General features: G+C 33.8%; 1 protein-coding gene and 1 pseudogene across 3 annotated transcripts in view; one reads left to right on the top strand and one right to left on the bottom strand.

Moving 5' to 3' along the window:
* CLINT1 (clathrin interactor 1) overlaps positions 1 to 14,303 on the bottom strand; it is a 64,018-nt gene that overhangs the window by 13,613 nt on the left and 36,102 nt on the right. For 2 of the 3 annotated variants that reach the window (XM_065874337.1, XM_065874336.1), the window contains exons 2-7: positions 13,895 to 13,991; positions 12,217 to 12,325; positions 11,101 to 11,265; positions 8,080 to 8,257; positions 4,269 to 4,515; positions 2,137 to 2,206 (exon numbers count right to left, since the gene is read on the bottom strand). In XM_065874337.1, the coding sequence (XP_065730409.1) occupies positions 2,137 to 2,206; positions 4,269 to 4,515; positions 8,080 to 8,257; positions 11,101 to 11,265; positions 12,217 to 12,325; positions 13,895 to 13,991 (866 nt within the window). Of the gene's footprint in view, positions 1 to 2,136; positions 2,225 to 4,268; positions 4,516 to 8,079; positions 8,258 to 11,100; positions 11,266 to 12,216; positions 12,326 to 13,894; positions 13,992 to 14,303 lie in introns of all 3 variants that reach the window. The other variant, XM_065874335.1, reaches the window with a different exon arrangement.
* On the top strand, positions 7,454 to 7,654 carry LOC136121757 (U6 spliceosomal RNA; annotated as a pseudogene).

Consider the following 14,303-nt stretch of genomic DNA (forward strand, 5'->3'; position numbering starts at 1 on the left):
CACAAAGTGGTTAAACTGTTTCAAATAGGAGTGAACTTTAAAAAATAATTATGGGGACTTCCCTGGTGGCGCAGTGGTTAAGAATTCTGCCAATGCAGGGGACACGGGTTCGAGCCCTGGTCCAGAAGGATCCCACATGCCGCGGAGCAACTAAGCCCATGTGCCACAACTACTGAGCCTGCGCTCTAGAGCCCACGAGCCACAACTACTGAGCCCTGTGCCACAACTACTAAAGCCCACACGTCCAGAGTCCGTGTGCCCCACAACAAGAGAAGCCACCTTAACGAGAACACAACGAGAAGCCCGCACACCTCAACAAAGAGCAGCCCCCGCTCGCGGCAACAAGAGAAAGCCCGCGCGCAGCAACGAAGACCCAACGCAGCCAAAAAAAAAAAAATTAATTAATTAAAAAAAAAGAGTGACCGTAATAATAAACAGTGAACAATTTTTAAAAAATTATGATGTCAACCCATTTTCGGTTGGTTTTTAGAAATTATTAAGATAAAAACATTAAGGCAAGAAATATTCCAAATTTCATTCAGACTTTGTCTCAATTACTGTATTAATATTAATTGCTACTTCTATTTAATTAGCCAATCTACTGCTTGCACTGGAGAAGAAAAACCACTCAAAGGTTTCTTGCCAAGCAAAGGAAGCATGCTGGTATTTAATAATTCTCTCTGTTCAAAGCAATCTGGCTAACACCAAGGAAAAAAGTTAGATTCACTCATCTGACCTTCCTAGTTAATTCTTCTCTGATTGCTCCATTAAAATTTTTCACAGATGCATGAAAAGGGCTCTTTAATATTTCATACCAGGAAATCCAAAATAGTTGATATTCTGTGACACTAAGTCTGTATTATATGACTACATGCTAACTACCAGTTAATACTACTATGAAAATCTTCAATGTACAAAAAGACAGCACATAAATTGTTAAACAACTAATGTAGTTGTCTGCAAACTTGGGCATGACAGTTCAATAGAGTTTAAGGAATAATTTTACGAAGTTACATTTACAGAAAAAAGGGAGTGGGAACTGAAGAATCTCAGAAATTGGATTGAACCAGACACCCTAGTAAGTTCACACCTAGTCTAAGAATTAATTTTATGATAGCAGACAAGGACTGGGAGAAAATAATAGGAGACTTTAAATTAATCATATGTACTAAACTATCAGTGAGAAGTAATTTTCATCATAAACACTAATGTAAATTTTTAAAACAATTCAGTTTTGAAAAATTATTACACACAACTAGAAACAACAGATTTACTTTGACATTATTTCTATGCCAATCTCGCCAGTTACATTTTAATGTGAAATGAACTTTAAACATAAGTTTTATTTCTTAAGCTGTTTTGACTTGCAGTACAGTTTATTACGACTCCATAATCATCAAATGCAACCTAAAATAATCAATTTTCTTGAAAACGATTTATAGGGAATTACTCAAAAAAATCTAGCACATACTGGACATCAAACTGAAGAAAGCATTAATCTTCTCTGTGAGAAAATCTTGGTAAATGGACTATTCTTTTGCTGCAGCCCTCTTTAAAATATGTCACACTTTCACAGAATGCCCCTTTCCTCCAAAGCACTCTGTATGTTTGTAACTAGGTAACTATTTGTGACTCTTTGGTTAATGATTACTTCCTCCACTTGACCTTACTGTGAGGGCAAGAACTGTTTTACTAAGCATTATACTGCAAGCACCCAGGCCAGTGTCTGGTTCGATAAATGTTTAGTGAATAAATGAATGAAAAGTTTAAATGAACTGTAGGCGTGGGTAGTTTGACAGCCAGAATTAAGATTTATGGAAAGACAGTGAAATGGGCAGAGCAGTCCATTTTGCTTATAGAAAAAGCAAAGGGACCCCAAATACTCAGTGCTGAAGAAATTGAGAGACATTACTGAATTACCAGTCAAATATTTAAGTGCTCACCTTCCTTATTTAAGGCAATTAAACACTTCCTCCCAAATAATGCTCAAAGTGAATTAATTTCACATTAAAAATAAATCTAATGCAAAAAAAAATTTTTTTAATTTTCATTCCATCTTTTATGTGCCATTAAAAAAAATTACTCTGAAACCAAGAATACTATTGATAAAAAGAAAAAACCAATATGGAAGCTTACCTGTTGATTGGCTGGTGCCATCAAACAGATCAACAAGGTCACCAGATGACTTGCTGCTAGGCACTGAAGTCTGAAAACACACACAGAACTAAATAAGCTTAGAAAACATATTTCTACTATTTTTTTAAAAAAATCTGCTCTACTCATCTTTAATTCCCAACTGAGACACAAATACCTGTAATTATCTTAATAAAGGTAGATTTCCTTTTCTGAAAAAAGAGAAGTGACCTTGAATCCTTATGGAGAGATAGTATTTTTAAATGCCTACCATTGTAAAAGTCCCTAACATCCACACTCCTCTTTTCCCTAACTCACTTCTTTTGGGAGATCAGACAAGATTAGGCATGTCCACTACTCCTGGGTTACTTTCTCATTTCTTACTGCATTTCACTCTGAAAAAACATACCTTCCAGATCCCACTCAAATCTTAACACAGAATCACTTGAGAAGCATTAAAGAAATATATACGCCCAGCTCCATCACAACATACTGAATCATAATTGCCCAGGTTGGGATCTTCGTCTGTACAGTCTTAGAAAGCTCCTTTAAGTAATTCCAATGTATAAGAAGGTCTGAGATCTACTGGACTGAAGGCCAACATCCTATCTAGCTCCTATCTAGCTCAGGTCAGTACAATTCTATGTTGGTCTGATATACCTTGACATCTGTTTTATATTTAGTTCCCAAACTAAACTGTGGGGCTGGAGTTGTAATATGATTTTTCTCCTATACATAGTTCTAAGCACCCTAATGCATAGGTCCTCAATGTTCAATACATACATGTTAAATTAGAACAGAAGTGCTAGGCAATAGGAAAACACTGTATATTCCTAGGCATGTTAATTTGAGCTTTGAAGATTAAAACACTATATACTGTGGTTCAAAAAGGCCTTGAGGTTGAAAGAGATCTGAAGCAGCTGAGTAACTTGCTGAGAACTTCAGAGTTCTATGCATTTTTTTGGTAATAAAAACAAAGTCAAAAAGCTTACACTATAAAGTATTTATGGCAGTGACATACATTCAGGCTGTACTACATATTGATACTTAAAATCCTAAGGTATAAAAGTCTCAGTTTACTGTTAAAAAAAATTATACAGGTTGGATGATTTTCCCCATGCAACCATAAATGAACTCTTCATATAACAGCCATCATGTATTATTTGGGTTTTAATTATGACTATCTACCAGATCTTAGACAGTCATCAGTAAGCAACTGTATCCACAGTAGGGGAAAACTAAGACCACAAGAAAATAACACATCCATTTCCCCCTTTTAACTACAACTAAAGTTGACTTGTAATTTTGAGGTTTTCCTCAAAACTAAAAAGAGCACAATATGGGTGAAATTATACACCAGAAGATATGTGGGAAAACTTGAACACAGTTCTTGACACTAAGTAGGACTAGCTTTATTTTTAGAGTCCCCTGCAATTTGCAAGATACATTAGAAAAATATTTTCCCTAGCTTTCAGCTACATTTGATGCAAAGATACAAGCTGGGTGAATACTAGTGGGGGGAGAGTAACAAAACAACTATTGAGGCTTTCAGGGCAAACCTCCCTCTTAGGCAGATTTCTGTCCAAAAGACTAGCTTGCAGCCAGGTATCTATCAGGTGGATTTCATTTCTGTGCGGAATAAAAAGTGAAGACAGTTACAAGAATTAGTGCTGCTACTGATCAATACTGACCACAGGGCAAATAAACCTTCTTTTCAGAGGAAAGATCTCTGTATTAAATAAGACCAGTTCCGCTATATAACTACTTGTCATATATACAAGTGGTCATTTCTTACAATTTCCAAACACTACCATGTTTTCCTTAGTGAATCTCACACTTGGTACCAGTGGTGGTGTCTAGAAGGAAACAGATGCACTACATTCTGATTCACAACCTTTCCCAAGTGAACCAAGAGTGTTATTACTATTTTCATAGAAAGTACATAGATAATCATTCAGCAATTGGACAGGTTTCTTCCTCCAAAGAGATTTCTTATTATTAATGACTAATACATGCCAGATGATCTATAATTAATATGATTACCTAGAAATGCCTGAGACTACTAATGCAGTAATTCTAAAAGTAACTTATAAGAATAAAACTGTGTATAATGTGTAAACTCGTGCCATTCCCACCTTAACTGAAGACTGAGGTGTATGAGCTGAAGCATTCTGATCTGGACTTGCTTTGTCCCCTGTGTAATGTGCTGCTGCTCCAAGATCAATGGTTTTGGAAGGATTTGCTGTGCGCTTGTGTCTTGTGGTGGTGGTCTCTGTGGCCTGTGTGATATGGATATGTTTTGTCGTCACAGTCTCCTCTTCATCTTTGAATTCACCTTTGGGAGATCTGCCTCTTCTTGCTTTCTTTTCCTCATCACTGTCACTAAAAGATATTAAAAAAGAAGGAAAATAATAAGACTAGGGATTACTTTAAAATGGAGCCCTCAGTGATTTGAGCTAAAGAATTTCAAATGCAGTAACTCCAAAATTCCACACTTTGACTATTTGACAGGGATCAAGAGAATGTTATCTAAGCTATCTGAATAATCATATGTATGCACTGGGGAGCGGAAGTGGGAACCCATCAAATTCCCCAGGTAAGTCTAAAATACTGCTACAAAAAAGTATTTACATAAATGTGTACAAATAAAAAAGCCTGAAATAATTCAAGTGCTTATTTATTATAGATTTAAAGCTTAATTAAAAAATAAAATAGCAGGGTTATTCTCATATCAGAATCAATTGATTAGAGTCTAGGAGCTCAAATAGCTGCATTTGATAACCATTTTCTTGAAATGGACTGTGCAACTACAGTTCCATTTATATAACATGATCCTGTCACTGACTCTCATATACTAATGCAAATATATAATAAAATACTATAATTTCAATGGATATCTTTTAAATATTATCCTATCTGCATTCAAATGATTAAACTCTCATCTGTAAATGCAGAAAAATGAGGTAATGCACTTTACAAGAACTGTGCTCTATTTTACTATATAGAATCACGAGATCAAACTTTCACAAAACTAAGAAAACTGCTTTACAGAAAATTTAAATATATTTAAAATATTTTAAAAGAATTCCTTTTCAGGCACATTCAAAGATTTTTTCCTCTTCTTAACATGCGAAAGGAAAAAAATACAGAACGAGTAAAAGAACTGTGTTTTTCATATGCCCCAAATTAAGTATGTCAGTACTAGTGTGCTCTCCAGTAATGACGCATTGGGTTTTTTTTTCTGGTGCAAGTAGGACAGAGAGAGAAATTGCCTGAAATACGTTCCATTACCTATTATTTCTTAATTTCAGAGTAGGTGGTTTAAATTATAAATATTCTGAAGTAAAATACTTAAAATTCTCCTTAAAACTATGACTATTATTACTGATGCAATTTAACTCGGACTAATCTAAAGCAATTTCTACTTAAATATAAATCAATTTGGAACCTGTATAAATCAAGAATCAAGAAGAATGGCTTCCCACACTGAGCAAAGGGGTTAAATGTATTTTTATCTATAAACATTTTAGGGAATCTACAAGTTCTGATCAAGTGTTCAAAACCCCTTGTCACTTACTAATTTCTCAGCAACAAATGACCTAAAAATTACCACCATCAGTCCTATATCTAAGACTAAAACTTCTTACCTTTCTGATGTCCAATTTGATTATAGTGCAAGATAATTTCTTTACAAGGTGAGAATATAAACCTGACTAGCAAACAATGAAATGAAAGCTTCATATATGATCAGTGTTCAAGAATTCCTGAATCTAATAATAAGCTAATAAGTCTAAAATTCTGATAACATGCCAGATAGGTCCCATGCAACTTTGTCTAAAAATCTATTCTTCTCTCACAAATACTCCAAGATGTTAAGTCCCTGGTTTGCTCTTTAGTTACTAAAACAAATAACATACACTACATTTTCACTCTTTTAAACCTGAATATATAAAAGATTTAGGAACTCTAGCAGATCCTGTCTTAGAGGCAAATGTAGAAAAGAAAAAATCAAGGAAGAAACAGAAAAAAAAAAAGAATAGGAAGACAAAGCAAGTAAAGAAAAATTGTGGGTGGAGGGCAAAGAAGAGAAAACAAAACAAGAAGGTACACAGTTAGATTTCTAACCAGCCTACCTACCTGATTCCCATACTTCTTCAGGAAATAGCAACAGAATTTGTGGCCACTATGTTTTCTAAGTCAAACCAAAAGTGTGAACACAAAGGCCACAAGAACATTAAAGAGGGAAAAACAGCACAGAGTATTTGAGGTAGGCAGCGTTTTCCATAGTTTAGTTATTTATTATTACCATATGCATATACCTTCAGTATAGAAGAGCTAGAAATATAGTTGTAAAATATATTCAAAGTATTAAAAATAAATTCTGGTTCTTCAAAGGTCATATTCCAGAAACAGACAGGAATTCCACAGATTTAATAAATATGGAAATGTAATGAGAAGACACTAAAATATTTTAGAATCTGAATAGTTTCAAAATTATTTTTATTTCTTTTTAATGACCCCTAAATCTGAACTGTTAAGATTTTTTTATAAGAGAAAAAGAGATGGTACTTAGTTACAAGAACTCACTTGAAGTTTTGGTTGCATCTCTGCATTACTTTAGGCAAGTTCCACACAGCCTGATTGGGCTTCAGTTCTTACTCCCCAAAAATAATGGTAAAATCCTTGCTCTAGACTATCTAATAGAGATACAGTGAGGCACAAATGACAAAGATCTTATAAAACTTGCTTTGCAAATTAAGTGCTACATATATTGCCCTTATAACTGGCAGAAAAACTAGTTAATAGCTATATTGGTAGGTAAGAAAAAGTGAATGCTAAAAGGTTCCTAGTACTGTTCTATGTAAAACTAAATACAAATACCCCACCATTAGAAAATGTAATCTATGAAAATATAGGTCATACTCGAAAACATTTTAGTCCAAATATCCATCTGGATTTTTTTTTTTCTGGTATAAACTGACACAGAATCTTAATGAAATGTCACAGGAAGAATTTTCAAACCCCTAACTTTTGTTTAAATCTAATAAAATAATAAACTTCATTATCCCTCAGCAATACCTTAGATCCCTGGATCATCAGATGCCCAATTGCAAAATAAGCTATCAAAGTTCTTCCTGGGAAAAAAAATTCCAATAAATGGCCTGAACAAAAACATACAGGAAATGTGATCAATTTTAGAAATAAATGGACACAGACAAGGAAAGTGTGTCAATACTAAATGCAAATGTCTGACATAGCATCTTATAAACAGCTGCACTGTATATATGTGTGTGTAAATACACACACACACACTATATATATGTATAAATCAGCAGCAAATATACTAAAAATGGAACAATACAGTGAAAATTCACGTGACCTGGGAATTCCCTGGCGGTCCAGTGGTTAGGACTTGGCACTTTCACTGCCATGGTCTCGGTTCAATCCCTCGTCAGGGAACTAGATTAGCCTGCCCCCATGCAAGGCTGACATGCAAATTCATGAATTTTTCCATATTTTTGCACAAGGCATTTTTAGGGAAGTGAAACTACTCTGTATGGTTCTGTAATGGTGGATACTATGCATTTGTCAACTATACAACACAGTAAACCCTAATGCAAACTGAAGAGTTTAGTTAATAATATTGGTTATCAATTGTTAATAAATGTACCACACTAATGCAAGATGTTAATAACTGGAGAAACCGTGTGTGTGTGCATGCATTCTTGCACTCGGAGAGGTGGGGTTATGCAGCAACTCCCTGTAGTTTATGCACAATTTTTCTGTGAAGCTAAAATTGCTCTAAAAAATAAATTAAAGAAACAAACAAATAAAGCTGAATTTCAGATAATGCCAACACCCAAAACAAATAAAAAAACCCAAGACCCAGCTGTGTCAATTTAGTACCCTTTCCAAGAGACCCAGGAGACAAAGTGTTAATAATACCTGCATCTTTCTGGAGAGTCTTCTCTATCTTTCCTCCGGAACTTGCTGATGGTGTCGTCAATTGTGCTTCCAATTTTATCACTCAGTTCACCTAATTTATCACTGAATGGAAAAGCACTCTTGCTTTTATCCCAGTCCTCATCCCATTTTGATTTAGGCTCAGGATCATATCGTTCACCTATATAAAGCATTAAAAAAAGAAGCAACTCTAAGGACATTAAATTCAAAAGGTGTCTATAGTCCTTATTTCTGAAACTTTTCCTCATAATAAAATAGTTTTCAAAGGAAAACAGAAAGCTCCCACAGTGCTGAATCAACACAATTGCAGCAAGGCACAGCATGTAGTGCCAGTCATTAAGTGGCAGGAATGCAGATTCAAAAGCTTTTGTTTATGAAAACTAACACAACCTTAATGCACAGCACAGCATATCAGGAAGTTCTTAAGGGCTGCTGAAAGTAGAGGAAAACACAAAAACCAACACAAGCTATATAAGCAAAAGAGAAATGGAAATCTTTTGTTTTCACAAAAGTCACTTAATGCATTATATTTCATTCCCATTTCTTAATGGTTTTTCAATTATTAGAAAAGCACTGGACAGCAACAATCTCTTACAAAACACAAACTACAGGAAACACTACTCTGAATGCTACATATCCCAATATACTGTAAAGACTCATAACTGTCATTCTTTACCATCAAACTAGAAAAATAAATGTAATTCATGGCATGGGAAAGCATCCTTCAATTATTTTAAAAAGAAAAGAATATTCTAACTACCAAAAACTATACAGACTAGAATCATGAAATATGCTCAAGCAGTTCAGAACAGTGATGATCTATTCAAAAACCAAGTCCAAACATTATGCTGGGACTGGCAAAACCTAGGGAGCCTGTGTGTGAATTTGATAATGGAGATAGTAGATCACTGGCAGTGAAAAAAAGCCCCAAAATGTCAAGATTTGTTTTAGTCCTTGAATTTGAGGGCCTAAAGAAGAGATAGGAATTACAGGCGCTAAATGGACCCTTTTCCATTTCCATTTTCATGTCCAAACTCAACTTAAGAGGCAAGAGTACAAGGTGCAGAAAAATCATGCGTGGTTAAAAAGAAGACCGAAAATTAAGGCAGGGTGCAGAGAAAAAGGAAAGACCAATGAGAAACAGCAAAATAATCAAAAGGTGGATAACTGAGCTTTTGTTTAAACTTTGATTAACAAGTTCTGATGGCATACATACCCTTTGGAGATCGAACAAAACCATTTTGCTGAATTACTCAGTAAAACTGCAAAGCCAAAATTTTCTGTGAGAGTTTGAGGATTTAAAAATACGTCTACTAAATCTGAAAGTGACCACCAACTTAAAGAGAACATGAAAAAAATGTTTCCTAGACAAAATTTAAGCCAGGATGGTATTATAAAAATGAATGGCTCTCCAACAATATATATGTACACTTCAATAACAATGTGATGAACTAGACTTTGAAAAGAAACAAATTTACAGGATAAATGAAAGCAGGTGAAAACTAAATTAGCACGGTGGACATCATACTAAATGAGTGCCAGAGATACTGGATATTGGCAAAACATTATCTAATGTCAAAATAAAAAGCATGTAAAATAGCTAAAGTTGATTAAGTCTCTGAATAATATATATAACATTAAAAATAATTTATAAAAGAAGGCGATGCACAGGACATTCAACTCTATCTCTAATGCAGATGATGTAATTAGTTCACTCTAAGCCTAAAAACTTACTCAATTGTCTAAATTTATCTAATTATATATTGTGCTGATTAAAAAAAGGACTACTAGCAAGTAGAATGAGGAAAGGAGTCACGAACAGCTCTTTCTACTCAAAAACACATTAAACTGCTAAAGCTACTTTGAAAAATCTAAAGAATAAAATATTTACTTGGGTAAATAATTGAAAGACTTCTTACTCCCCTAAACAAATAAAAACTCCAAAACATATTTATGTGATTTATTTAAGAGAAACGTTTTTGCCCAATTCAAGAACTGACTTAAATGAGATATGGGACATTAAAAAAAGGAATTTTTCTGCTGTTAGAAACATTAACCAATTAAGTGCAGTATTTTTAATTTGAGGGGAAGAAAGCAGAGGAGCAAAGGAGCGAAGACATTTTATAGATACTCGCAAGGTAAGAAATAGAAGATTTTTACACAGTTACAATGAAGGAGCTACGAGATCTCAGTATAATTCAAATATAAACAAACTTAGATGTGGTTGGGGGGCAGTTAGAGATCCCCAATATGCAGCTGCTAAGTATACGTGGCACTGGCCTGTCTGTGTATATACAAAATGACAAGGGACTGTCAGTGTTCAGAGAAGACAGAACGAGTCCAAAGGAACATGAAAGAGAGTTCTTATTTTCTGTATCTGTTTCAAGCACCTGCCTAGTGATCTATTTTAGGAAAACCATATTATTACATTAAAAATAAACATGAGAGATGAATGTTCTAGCTGTTCTTAAATATGTTAGAAACAATACAGTGATAGGCCTAGATGAAAAACTGATGGTATTGTCAGTTACCTTTTTCTACATCAAATTAATGCAGTGCTTAATTAAGGGAACATACTCAGGATGGACTAAACTGTAGCTCTATTTTTGGCCAAAAATAGAACTAAACTGGTTTTGAATTAGGAGGATGAATCTCTTCATCAAACTTTTTTTTTAATGCTCTACATGGTAAGTTACAGAAATCCTTTTTTTTCTTAGAATGGGAACCTCAAGAGGAAAGGGCATATATCTATTTTATTCTCTGTATGTCAACTCAAAGTTTCGTCATTCAATAATGCTTAATGGTTAAAATCATATTCTTGAAACACAAAAGTAAAAAATAGAAAGATTCCTAAGATCCACAGGAGCCAAAATGAGTATTACATATATCTCAGTATTGTATGTATTCAAAATAGCATTTTTGTCTTCTGTATTTCAATGATTCTTAAAATACACCCAAGAAGCTAAACTGATGCTTAGGTGCCAGTCTGTCTTTGATACTCACTGTATCTGAATCCTCCAACACTGTCTGAGGAAACCCCAACATATTTGTCTTTGTTCTTCTTTGCTTTCTTTCGCTCTTCACGAAGCCTGTCATCATCCTGGGCAAATTCAACCAATTCTTTCACCTTCTGGCGAATATTTATACCTTGATCCTTGCCATGCTCATCTGTGACGATGGTAAGGGAGAAACAAAACCTTAAGAATTCAGTTAATATGTATCAAACTCTTTAACACACACAAAAAAGACATGAAAATTTCAACACAAGAAACCAACTTCAATAATTTAAAGTGAATAAAAAGAGGCAAATTGTGTTATTGAATTTTGTCATTTCCTCATCAAATCCTAAGTCTTGAGATGCAATTTTGGCTTATAAGAGAGTGCAAAGATGAACTAAAAAGGACCACAGATAACGGTTCTATGCAAAATCAATTAAAGATCCACTAAAAATGATTACTAACAATAACCATACAAAATGGACTAATATCCAAAAATGTTATTTTCTTTTTCTATGGTATTTTAACAAAACAAAACAAAACGTACATTTTAATGACTGAAAAGCACCCAAACGCCTTCGTCTCCCCAATACAAGTTTGGAAACACTAATTACCAGGATTTAGTGTAGCTGAAAAACTGAATTTTTAAAATGCTTTCAACTGGGGTATGCTACAAAATGAAATGTGGTTCATTCTGTATCCTCTTTCACATTCAAAACACACTCTGGCCTTGCTGCCTTTGCACAGTAAATATTATTTGGTGGGAGGAAAAAAAACCCCCAGCTTCAAACAGATGTGTGTGTTTTGGAGCTCTAACCTTTTCTTCCCATATGATTAAAGCTATTCCTTTATGGACACCACAGGGGACCAGTCTCCAGTGCATATTTTAATATAAACCCGAACACTCATGTTGTGTTGGTTCTGTTGTTATTAGCCAGTATTTTCTGCAAGTTCTTGTCTTCACTAATTAATACTCTAGGGCCCCACGTCTTGGATTCTGCACTCGTCACACAACCAGCAACAGTCACATTCTAATTAGAGCGGAGAAGCTTCTAAGCTGGTTCAGGTGACTGACAACTCCAGCTACTGTTTTAATTTGCTTATAGGTTTTTCCATTGCTCACCTACAAAGTGGTAATTTTCCAGGGATCGCAAATCATAAATGTGTTCTCTGGCACTTGTAACAACACGCTCTGATCCATTCCTTATGAGGTAAGCTAGGAGCAGCAATGACTGTAAAAATACAAAGCACCAAATGAGATTTAATGAAATAAATTCTGGTAGAGCTCTGGTAAATGGCTAAAAAAAAAAAATTCTAACATTAGCAAATAAATAATCTTTGTGTGCGTATGTGTATGTGGGTTCTTTACCTTACATTAGACTTTAAAAGTACATTTAAAAACTCTTATTATCAATTTAAAGTTCCTCTTATACCAAGCGTACTAAGTAATTATAAACTGTCCACTGGATACACATGTCAAAAGATTAAAAAAAAAACTTAGATGTTAAATATCTGAATGTATGATATAAATGAACACTAAGCTTTTTAGAAAGCTGGTTCAGTTTTAGCGTTAGAAGCATCAGTTTAAAGAGAACAATTATTTGGTAATTATATGACCTCACAGCATTTTTCCCAGACAAAATTTAATTTGGGAGGTTTATGATGTGGCTTTTGTTTAAAAGACTTGCTGCTTGCTTTGGAAAATATAGATATTTTCTGCTAAAAAGGTGATTTATGCTGACACGTAAAAAAAAAGAATCAAAGGAAAAAAAAAACTCGCTGCCAACAAATATGAGAAAAGAATGTTTACGGGATTTCTTTTTGAAGTGATGAAAATGTTCTGGTTTAGACATTAGTAACTACTACACAACTTTGTGAATGCACTAAAAACCAATGAATTATGAATTCTGAACTTAACTTTCTTTGGAACAAACCTCACATAAAGATGATTAGATCTATGAAAATCTAGTTAGGTCGAAGAAATTGAGGGGCAAAAAACCCTCATTCTACCAGGAGTTTATTCGTTAAAAAAGTAGTTTACCCAAGAATTATTAAAACAAACAAAAAGCTCTAATTTAAAAAATTAATTTATAGAAATTTAAACTATTTCATCACTACTACTGTATAAGCTAAAGGAATGACAGTGAATGTTTTCAGAGACAAACAACATCAAAAACATGGAACTAAATAAAGCATTGATTTTCAATACTGAAAGCCAGAAATGTTGCTTTCAAAGTTTCAAATATAAATATAATAACACCATTTTGGAAAGCACAGAAAAACTTTCTGAGCAGCAAGAAAATATCGTGGGGATGGAAGAACAGATTACTATCTTGTTTTAGAATTCTACATTATATGATGAGATCAGTATTAAATGAAAAGAATCTAATAAAAGAGTACATATTTGCAAATTTTAAAAAGTTAGAATTTTAACGCTTTAGAATCTCCTGTTATGCTTAAATTTAACACATATTTTTGGTGTACAATACTGTAATAATACTGGCAAATTTTTATGTAGAGATGACAAAGCATATTAGAGGGTGGTTTTCATCTTAATTGCTCATACACTAAACATGCATACTACTATAGATTCATTACTTTCGATATGGACAAATATATGAAGAGTGGTTTATGGTGACTAGAAAACAGAACACAAACAGCAAATCTACTTCTTTTACCTGTTTTAGAATATTCTATTCTAGGATTCAACATCCTTCATAATCACTTATGTATGTACACCTTAAAACTTCAAGCATTTGTCTTCAACGTGTCAAATAATAAATACAGACTAAAACCCATACCTTATAAACTCTTCTCCAGTTTTTTTTGTTGTCTTTTAACATTCGTGACCAAAGCATGTTCATAAGTTCTGGAAATTGTTCGTACATAAATGTAGCCCTGAAAAAAGAATAATTTTCCTTAAGAGTTTGCAGTGTGTTAATTCTGACAGTAGATGGCAGGCTTGTTCTGTGTTTTCCTAAAGAGCTTTAAAAAATTAATAAGCTTAATTCAAAAAACTTTAGATATGCTTCCTTAAAAATGTCTTTCTTATATTTTATACAATATTGAGCACATTCATAAGTCCCACTAATTAATATCATATTTTACAAGCCCTTCATTCACTGGCATAATCGTCCAGATGTTCATCAGGAAAAAATTTTCCTAGCTTTATTTTAAGTCATTTTATATGCATTTGTCAAAATTTTAACA

This window comes from Phocoena phocoena, chromosome 3 (assembly GCF_963924675.1).
Source record: "Phocoena phocoena chromosome 3, mPhoPho1.1, whole genome shotgun sequence".
NCBI lineage: Eukaryota > Metazoa > Chordata > Mammalia > Artiodactyla > Phocoenidae > Phocoena > Phocoena phocoena.